The 10,468-nt window shown below is 54.2% G+C and overlaps 1 protein-coding gene across 2 annotated transcripts in view; it reads right to left on the reverse strand.

The window, feature by feature from the left end:
- LOC308264899 (organic cation/carnitine transporter 2) overlaps positions 1-10,468 on the reverse strand; it is a gene marked incomplete at both ends in the record, with an annotated part of 36,254 nt that extends 25,786 nt beyond the window's left edge. For both annotated transcript variants that reach the window (XM_080698479.1, XM_080698478.1), the window contains 2 exons: positions 1,115-1,218; positions 10,076-10,468. In XM_080698479.1, the coding sequence (XP_080554605.1) occupies positions 1,115-1,218; positions 10,076-10,468 (497 nt within the window). The remainder of the gene's footprint in view (positions 1-1,114; positions 1,219-10,075) is intronic.

A 10,468-nucleotide genomic window follows, 5' to 3' on the forward strand; every position in this document is an offset into this window, starting at 1 on the left:
CTGAGAACCGTGATCCTCCTGTCTCAGCCTCCCAAGCACGGGGATTACAAGCGTGCGCCACCCATCCAGCTTGCTTTTCCATCTTTAATCACAAGATGACACTCGGAGAAAGATAAATCTAGTGAGACAGGCACATACTTAGAAGTTTCATGAGGAAAAAAACCTGACAATAATCCATAGACCCAAATGATGCCAAAATAGCTGCCTCAATTTGCATCCCGGGATAGAGAGACTTTGTTCCTAAGGGAATAGGACGTTCTCATCCTGGAGGAGCATGTTGTATATACTTTCAAGGGCACGTGTGTGTGTGTGTGTGTGTGTGTGTGTGTGTGTGTGTGTGTGTGTGACTGAGAACAGAACCCAGGGGCATTCTACCTCTGAGCTACACCCCACCCCTATTTTCTCTTCTTTTTTTGAAACAGGGTTTCACTAACTTGCTGAGGCTGTGAATTTGCGATCCTCCTGTCTCAGCCTTCCAAGTACTGGCCTTCTTGGGAACCCAGGGCTGGCCACCACGGGACCACTTAAAGATCGCCGACACGGGGCATGCGTGTAGTGTCCCACACTCAGGGACGTCAGGGTGCCACACGCACCAGGGAGGGCGAGCCAGCATCTTACCTGGCCTCTACCTCGAGGACACACGCGGCTGGGGGAGCTTGGGTTTCCTTACTCTGTGTGACTCAGGCAGTGGCGCAGAGGTTATAAGCTCAGTTTACTTGGTGGGAAGTCTATCCTAGACTCAGCTTCCTCTTTTATTTTTTTAAATTAGTTAAAAAAAATTTTTTTTTGCAATACTGGGAATGGAATCCAGGGTCCTCCTACCTCTGAACTATACCCTTAGATCAATTTTTTATTCTTTATTTTGAAACAGGGTCTCACTAGTTGCAAATGGCCTCGCTAAGTAGCTGAGGCTGTCCTCAACCGCGATCCTCCTGTCTCGGCCTCCTGAATACTGGGATTACAAGCATGCCCACCACGCCGGCCAGCTTCCTCTTTTAAGATGCAAGGCCCCGGGGTTAGAGAACCCTACTGGCCGAAGCCAAAGCCAGGCGGATGCTGCTTGCTCGGCGCTGGGTGCCCCGCTGCCCTCAGTGACAGGAGACAGACACCTTACCTGTCTGAGAGCTGCCCCGAAATGAAGGAGCCCAAAAGCACGCCCACGAAAAACAAGGAGATGGTCAGCGGGGGCTTCCAGTCGTCCTCGCACACCAGGTTCCACTGTAAGAGGAGCAAAGGGATGCGTCGCTCACTGCCTTCCTTTACGGAGGCTCCAGGTGTAATATGGCTGCTGGGAACGTGAAGTCGGGTGGCCACGCTAGCCGCCCTGGTAGCGGGCAATGCAGAGGGGCAGACACGAGGCACAGGAGGCGCCGCCCCGTTTTGTTCTTCACAGCGTGAGCTCCGTATCCCACTTCCATCTGAGGAAGAGTCAGGCAGGGAGCCGCTTCTGCCCAGACACCAGCCTCACGTGTTGAGGAGCTGGCTCACTCCTGAGAATCCGGACAGGGCCCGGAGCTGAGGGAGAGGCAGGGTGCCCTTACGCAGTGGGGCTCACCACTGGCGTGGTGAGGGAGCCGGAAGCCCAAAGGTCAGCGCGTCCGACAAGGGGCTGAGGCAGTGAGCCCAGGGTGCACCAGCTGGGCCTGCCTCGACTGCTCAGGCTCTGCCTTGGGCCCGCGACCCTGGGTCCCTGCCGTGACAGTCAGAACAGGAGTCCCTGAGGCCACAACACCAGGCCCAGCTCTAGTGTTAGCTGGCTGTCCAGCTTCCAGACGGGCCCCCGCCACCACACTCTGCCTCAACTTCCCCGCTTGTGAAGACAGGTTAGGGTAGGGAACAGGACGCACTGCTCCAGCTTCTAGCAACGCGCGGCTCCATATGTAGTTACCCTGAGCAGGGAAAGAGGTCTGCGGGCAAGACAGGAGAACGTGGACACTCAGCCAGACACAGACATCAGGCTGCTCCTAATCATCAGCCAAAAAAAGGAAGGAAGCAAAGCAAAGCAAAACAAAACAAGCAGCAAAAACACGTGGTGGCTCCCAGGGGGTTAAAACGTTTTCCAGACAGACGGCACAGTCGTAACTTTTGCAAAATTCTCACGTGCCAGGCACTCTTGCAGAAATTCAGACCCTTGCCTGCTTGGCACGGGCTCCTGCCTGCCACACCACGGAACCTGCTGGCTCCCCAGCAACCAACAGAGATGGAGGAGTATGCGGCTGGTGGAACAAAGCTTCTCTCCCAAGCCAGCAACAGAGGGAAAACAGGTCACCCCTAGGGCATGCTGTGCCGTGTGCACAGCCTCCAGGCAGCCCCCTAGCTGGCCACAGGAACCCCACGGCTGGCATGGCGCACCCAGGCGTGCTGCTGTCTCTCCACTTTGGGACAGGCATGCACCTGGAAAGGTTGAGTGTGCTGGGGATCCCCAACCCGGGAAGACTTGGGAGTAGCCAACCCCCAAATCTGGAGAAGTTCAGATGAGCAAGAGTCAAGAATACTGAGCACCAGCTGGGCGAGGTTGCACACGCTTGTCATCCCAGGACTTGGGAAGCTGAGGCAGGAGAGGTCCACGGCCAGCCTCAGCAAGGCCCCCTGCAACTTAGTGAGGCCCTGTTCAAAATAAAAACAAGCCGGGTGTGGTGGCGCACGCTTGTGATCCCAGTATTTAGGAGGCGGGGACAAGAGGGTTGCACAGGTTCAAAGCCAGCCTCAGCTACTGAGTGAGGCTCTCAGCAACTCAGTGAGACCCTTTTTCCAAATAAAAAGTATAAAATAGGTCTGGGAGTGTAGCCCAGAGGTAGAAAGCCCCTGAGTTCCATCCCCAGCACCACTAAATAAATAAATAAACAAATAAAACAAAATAAAAAATAAAAACCAAAATAGGGCTGGAGGTGTCGCTCAGCAGTAGAATGCCCCCGGGTTCTACCCACACCCTCCCAACAACAACCACAAATTACTGAGCCCCACGGTCTGAACGCTCGGTCCTGGCTGCACCTCCTTGGTGATGCTGGCACCCAGAGGCCTTCTCTCTGGGGAGGTGGGTGAGTGTCCCTATCTGCTACAGTCAGATATGAAATGTCCCCTAAAGAGCTCACTTATTAATATTTGAAGTTGGTATAACGGAGTCTGAAGGCTGCAATCCCAGCAGTGGAGACATCCACTGTAATGGGCTTACCTGGTACCCAGCAGGCTGGTAGGTTATGGCTGGAGGAGACGGTCCCTGGGATGGGCCCTGGAGATTATATATGGTTCCTCCTCCTCCTACTCTCTCTTGCCCTGGCCTCCATGATGTGAGGAGTGCAGCCCATGTTCTCTCCCTCTCTCTGCCTCCAGCCGCCATGCCCTGAGATCTGTGGTCCCCAGCCTCAAATGGACTGAACCCAAAACCATATGAAAATAAATCTTCTTTCTTCTAGGTTACGTGGTTTTTTGTTTTTTTGTTTTGTTTTGTTTTTTGCGGTACTGAGAATGGAACCCAGGGGCATTCTACCTCTGAGCTACACCCCCAGCCCTATTTTTTATTCTTTATTTTGAAACAGGATCTCAACTGAGTTGAAAAGGGCCTCACTAGGTAGTATCTGAGGCTGTCTGCGAACTGTGATCCTCCTGACTCAGCCTCCCAAATTCTGGGATTACAAGCGTGTGCCACCACGCACAGCAATGTGGCCAATCTTTTATTGTTGATGTTGTTGTTATTATTATTATTTGTGGCACTAGAGATTGAATCCAGGGGCATTCTACCTCCAAGCTACAATCCCCAGTCCTATTCTTTTTTTAATTCTTCACTTTTAAAACAGAGTCTCACTAAGTTGCTGAGGCTGGTCTTGAATCTGCAATCCTCCTGTCTCAGCCTACAAGCTTGCGCCCCCACTCCCAGCTATGGCCAGTCTTTTAGATCATAGCTGCATGAATGCTGCCAGGAACACCATCCGTCCATGGCTGCTGAGGCCAGGACTGGGAGTACGGGGTGGGCCGGGGATAAAGCTGAAGGCATCGGGACAGGGCCAGATTCTGGCTGCCACTCTTAAACATGACAGATGAAAGGGTGGGTAAAGGGCCAGTGGCTGTTTCCCAACAGGTCTACCATGAGGCTTGAGAGCTGATTCGGCTGAGGCCGACTAGAGATCCACATGGGTTTCTGCAGTGAGTTCTGGGGTGTTCGACCCTAGCTGGGTCTCCCCCCAGAACAGGTGTCTAGGGAATTGTAGGTTGGCAGGCTGCATACCACCCCAAACTGAATCAGAGCACTCATTAGGAAACAGGACCACTGCAACGCTCACCTTGGGACAGGCCTCGGAGCGCCTCGCAGGCTCCTCACCCTGCCCCCCACCCCGCTCCTGCCTGGTCCAGTCTACCCTTGGTCTAGGTGACTGTGAAAGTCCTGGGTGGGCCGGCCCCACCACAGTCCTGGCGACTCTTGGGCCTGGCCACGGGCCCTACAAAAGCAAACGGCATTTATACATCTCTCCTTCCTGCCTAAGGAGGATGGGTGAGCAGGGTCGGCAAAGGAGACAGGCAGGCCTCAGAAATGAGCATGCAGGCAGACGCGGAATGGGTATGAGTCAGTGAATCCAGCCTGTCACTTACCTGTCAGCCATAAGCCAGACAGCAGCGGGCTGGCTTGAACCTGCGCTCCTCCTAGGACTTGGCCCGAGTCTTCGTTAGGAGGGAGCTTGCAGAGCCTGGCCAAACACTCCTTGCTTAATGTGTTTACCAAGGAATCCAGTGTTCCTGCACCGAGCTCCAGGCTCCGAGCTGGGCCTAAAGCAGCCACAGAGCAGCTTACAGGTGCCTCTGCTTGGCACGGGCACTGGCCGTACTGGCTGAGAGTGCCAGGTATCAGTGTTAACACGGAGTGCGTGGGCATAAGACTCAGGGCGTCACACCCGCTCGGCTGGGTGGGCCGCGAGAGCAGGTCTACCCTGACAGAGTCTGAGAGCCGCCCTCGTGAGGAGCCTGGACGCGCCGTTCTTCCTGGTCAGAGATGCGCCTACCCGTGCTGATGGCTTCACGGGGGCAGAGATGCACACATGTGTCGAATATGTGCAGTTTCTTTATATCACTCGTGCCTGGGCACGCTGTTAGGACTTTCCTACGGAGGGAGAGCTGGGGTCTCTCTGGAGATGCCTGCATTCTCTCTCAAATGCATATTTCTTGTTTTATAAATAAATTTTCATTTCTCAGGAAACGGGGTGGGGGGGAGGGAAAACTATGTCTTTTGTACCTTGCACGTAACTGGCACTGCCTTCTAGTTAATAGGACGTAGAGAAATGACATAGTTCCCTGGAACAAAACGTTCTTGCCTGCGAGCTGGGTGGAAGGGACAGCAGATCAGATCCCTGCCCTTGAGGTAAAGACTCCTGCCTAGGGTGTACCGAGTCTGAGCGCATCGGCGGCCAAGCAGCTCGCTAGGCACCACCTGCTACCGAGGCCAGGTACCCTACACACGCTTTGTCCGCCTTCTGTTGCAATCAATGGTTGATCCTCACTGGGTGCGGTGGCACAAGCTAGCAGTCCCAGCTGCTCAGGACGCCGGGCAGGAGGATGACTTGAGCCCAGGGGTAAGAGAGGAGCCCGGGCCACCCAGTGGCCTCCATCCCAAAAGTCACTGTAATAAGCCGGGTGTGGTGGCGCACGCCTGTAATCCCAGGACTCAGGAGGCTGAGCCAGGAGGATCGAAGGTACGTTGAGTGAGGCCCTCTGCAACGTGGTGAAACTCTTTCAAAATAAAAAGAAAACTAGGGCTGGGGTGTAGCTTGGAGGTAGAATGTCTCTGGGTTGATAGTAATAAAAAACTTTTCAACGTTAATGGTGGATCATTGCTCAAGGCTGTCGGGGCAAAGGGAAGAGGTATTTGCTACCATATCTCGACAACGCCGGGCAGAGCCTGTGCGGAGGAGCAGCCCCTCTGCATGGTTCACAGCTGAGCCAGTGAACCGGGAGGAAAGGTTCCCAGCCCTCCATACGGGAACATCCAAAGTCCAGATGAGCCTGGCACTTCAATCCCTAGGAAAAATGGCTGCTCCCTGACCCCCAGCCTTGTCAAAAATCAGAACTCGAACCCAGAGTGACAGGCCTGAGCTAGCTGGCGAGGGGCTCCGTGTTTCTACGATGGCTGTGCATGCACGTGGGCCACAGGGCTTGGCAAGGGGCTTGCCATGCAGCTGTAATGACACACACGAGTTTCTGGGCTTCCCCTGAGAGGGATCAGCAGAGGGGCAGGCTCTCCAGGACTCTCCAAGCCAGGGCAGTCCTAGCCCCACTTCCGAGGGGCTGGGACTTACTGACTGACTTTATTTATAGGTACTGGGGAATGAACCCAAGGGTGTTCTACCTCTGACCTACACTCCCAGCCTTATTTTGTTTTTCATTTTGAAACAGAGTCCACGAAGTTGTAGAGGGCCTCACTAAGTTGCTAAAGCTGGCTCAAACCTGAGACCCTCTTGTCTCAGCCTCCCAAGTACTAGGATTACAGGTGTGTGCCACCAAGCCTGGATTTTCTTGTTGTTGTTTCAGTACTGGGGACAGACCAGGGGCATTCTACCTCAGAGCTGCACCGCAGGCCCTGTTCTTTATTCTTTATTTTGTAACAGAGTCTCACTAAGTTGCAGAGGGCCTTACTAAGTTGCTAAAGCTGGCCTCAAACCTGAGATCCTCTTGTCTGAGCTTCTCAAGTACTGCAATTAGAGGTGTGTGCCACCACGCCTGGATTTTTTTTTTTTTTTTTTTTTTAATCCTAGGGCCTCTCCCATCTTTCAAGACTATGTAGGCATGAGACACGACTGATACAAAAGCTGGTCCAGGCCAACAGGGAGCCAAGTGGAGTCCTGCCATGGACTGGGCCGGGGGCTCTGGAGAGCAGGGCCGGGCAGGGAGCCAGGTACGCAGAGGGCCGCCAGGTCTCAGTGAAGGAGCCCCAGCTCGTAGTGCCAGAAGGCGTAGAAGGTCCTAAAATCTGGGCTGGGGGAACCAAAGATCAGTGGGCCAGCAACCTGAAAAATCACCCGGCTCCCAGAGGAAGGGGGCAGTCCTAGACCCAGAAGAAGTCCTGTAAGGTAAGCTGGATGCTTCCCCAGTTCCCAGGGACGGTTGAGGGGCTGGAGGAGGGCCTGCCTAGAACCGTGTGGACCACCAACTACTCCTGCAACAAGGGGTCTGCTTCATCTCCAGGCAGGGAGCGAGGCCATCCATCGCCAGACAGTTCCCCTCCCTCCTGCCAAAGGCAATGCCTTTCTAGCTCCAGATACACAGGGCACCAAGCTCTGGTCAAGGGGGGAGTCGCATTTCCCTTCAAACATTCAAGGTCAATCCATCCTTTTCCGCTCCAAGTTTAATTCCTAGAAGGAATTAAACTGCCCCTGTTGCTGTGGTTCTTCAACTTTAGAGAAGATTTCTTAAATTCTTCATGAGGTCATTCTATAAAAATTTTCCTGAGTAAAAAATTCCCCTGTGTCTAGCACTGGGTCAGGAATGAAAAGAAATGCAAAAAATATAATATGTATGCACTTTAATTTGAGAAAGGAAAAAAAAACCCACACCAAAATCAAACAGGAGACCTAAGGTTTTAGTCTTCTGTCAAAAAACAGAAATAGGAACTCAATGCCAGTGTCCTTACAAACACTGTTTTGCTCTGGGACAGAGGGCAGGCTGGGGGACATTTAGCAGGGACGGGACTAGCTGCAGTGGGCAGCAGGCCAGGTCTCGCTTGAAAGAAAACGGGCCTTAGAAAAAGTCGTCAGAAGATTGCTGCAGCAGCTTCCGCAGCGACTCTTCACTTGAGATGCACCAGCAGCCTTGAACTTCAAATCAGGCGTGCCAGCATCCCCAAACAAAGGGCTAAGTAAAGCATTAATCTTGCAAAGGCCGACCTTTAAGTGGGTGAAAGGGCACATAGCTCTTAGGAAACTGCTAAGACAGCTAAGTGAAGTCTAAACATATTAAAAGAAGGTCGACTGACTCTGGCAGCAAGGTGGGGTCGGAGGGTCATGACCCTGGGGCACGCTGAGGCCAGTGGTCAGTGTACCACCACTCCCGGGAGAAGGCAGGGTGGGGACCGCAAAGCAGGAGCCGGGCTGGCCAGGTAGGAAAGATCTCAGGAGATGCCACGAGCTGCCCAACTCCATGCCTCCCCTTCCTCTGGGCAGCCATGGGCAGAATCTGTAGGGACTCCTGTGCCGTGCCCGCAACTCTGCAGACCCATGCGGGAGGCCAGAACCCAGGATCTGGGAACAAATGAAAATTCCAGTTCTGCGCGGACTTGCGGACCACAAAGCAGCGGGCCTCCTCCACTCAGAGTCTCTCGTGTCCAGCAGAGATGCTCAGGACACTGGAATGCTGCCACTGGCTGAGGAATCCCAGCAGGGCTCAGGCTAACTCCTTCCCTGGGAGGGGTAGGCAGGCACAGGTGCTGGGGACATCAAACTTCCAAACGTACGGAGAGAACACCTGTGTGCACACTGAGTCTCCCAGGGCAGCTCACAGACTGTCACCCTTCAAGGGTGACAGCTCCAGAGGCCACGTACCTGGGACCTCAGAAGCCCATGCAAGGCCCTCGGAGGAGCTGGGAGGGAACGTCAGTATTGGCCTCTGGCAGAGCTTGATGCCCCACCAGGACCCAGGGCTTCTCCTAGTCATTCTTGCATCTTAAACTTCCTGGATTCACTGAGAGGCCTCCTCCTCCAGGAAGCCTTCCCTGCCCATAAATGCCGACACCTGGGGAACCTCGTCCCTAATGCCTATCAAGGACGGCTCTGCTTAGTTCTGCTGAGACTCTGGAGAATTAGTGTAATTATCTACGTTAAGTCCCAAAGCACATCCATAGGCACTCTGTATTAATTAATTCATTATTTATTTATTTATTTATTTATTTATTTTGTGGTACTGGGGGTGGAACCCAGGGGCATTCTACCTCCAAACTCCACCCCCAGCCCTATTTTTGATTCTTTATTTTGAAACAGGGTCTGAGTTGCAAAGGGCCTCGCTAAGTAGTACCTGAGGCTGTCTGTGAACTGGGATCCTCCTGTCTCAGCCTCCCCAATGCTAGGATTACAAGCGTGCGCCACTATGCCCGGCTTGCAAGCACTCTTAACATCATGTCACCCGCTCAATGACTCTGGGTCCTCTAGGGGATGGTCAAAGCCGCCCACCAGGAAAACTCGAGGGGCTGGAGAGAGGTGCCCATCCCCCATGCGTAAGGCGGTATGTTTTAACTAAATCTGGTCTCAGCAGCCCAGAACACGGTGCAGGTCAGAGTCAGCCGTAATAGATGCTCAGGTTCATGGGGTCCTTAAAAAATGACCACTGCCCGTGGGCAAATGGAAAACAATTCCTCACGAGGCATGACCAGCCTGTCACTTGGGTGGGAGGGGAAGGAATAACTACAGAAAAGAGGGAAGAGAGTTTTCTAAACATGCCTTCTTTAGCTTTAAAAGATGTAGAGACAGCTGGGCATGGTGACGCATCCCAGTGCTTGGAGAGGATGAGACAGGAGGATCTTGGGTTCCCTGCCAGCCTCAGCTACTTAGTGAGAGGCCCTCTAACTCAGTGAGATCCTGTTTCCATAATAAAAGAATAAAATAGGGCTGAGGTGTAGCTCAGAGGTAGAATGCCCCTGGGTTCTAAAAAACCAGAAAAAGTTCTGGAAACAGTAGTATTTGCTTTCTCTGAACAGATGCTTGAAGGCTGGATGAAAACCGGTCACAGGCCCCTAGGCCCAAGTCTGGGCTCTGCTTCTCACCATCCCCACCATCATCTAAAGAAAGCCTGACTACTCCGGGTCTTAGCGCATCTCTGGGGCAGAGAAGGCCTTCCTGGCTCCATCTCCAATATGGCCATCAGGACCGGTGGGGAGGGGGCAAGCCCGACTCTGCTACTGTGATGGGCAGGCGCTGGCTGAAAGTCACTTTGGGAAGCCTTTCTGAGTCACCCTGTTGGAGAATGACCATCACCAGGGTGTTGTGTGTTGGAGGAAGGCACCTGAGACGGCGTCCAGCGCACACCTGTGGGGGGGGGGCTCGAGGACCACAAAGGTCCCTCGTCCCCTGAGTCTCCGCGTCAGCACACTCCAGCTGCCACCCACCTCGGTCACGATGGTGGTCTCGTAGACGTCGCGGCTGAAGTCCCAGCCGTCCAGGCAGCTCTCCTGCTCCAGGCCGTCCAGGTCCACGTCGCGCCCCGGCTCCAGCCCCAGCGCCGAGAAGTTGGCGAGCGCGGCCAGCCGGTAGCGGCGGCAGCGGTGGGGCAGCTCGCGGCCGTCCAGCAGCACCGTCGGGGCGCTGTGGTTGCGCCAGGCCAGGCTCAGGTTGGCCGAGTCGGGCACCCGGCAGCGGTGCTCCGGCGTGGCCGTCAGGAAGACCACGGACATGCCGTTGAAGCCATTGGGGATGATGCTGGCGCTGAGCAGGAAGAAGACGAGGCGCTGGAAGGGCCCCCACTCGCCCAGGAAGGCGGTCACCTCCTCGTAGTCCCGCAT

This window comes from Muscardinus avellanarius, assembly GCF_963383645.1.
Source record: "Muscardinus avellanarius genome assembly, chromosome: 7".
Taxonomy (NCBI): Eukaryota; Metazoa; Chordata; class Mammalia; order Rodentia; family Gliridae; genus Muscardinus; species Muscardinus avellanarius.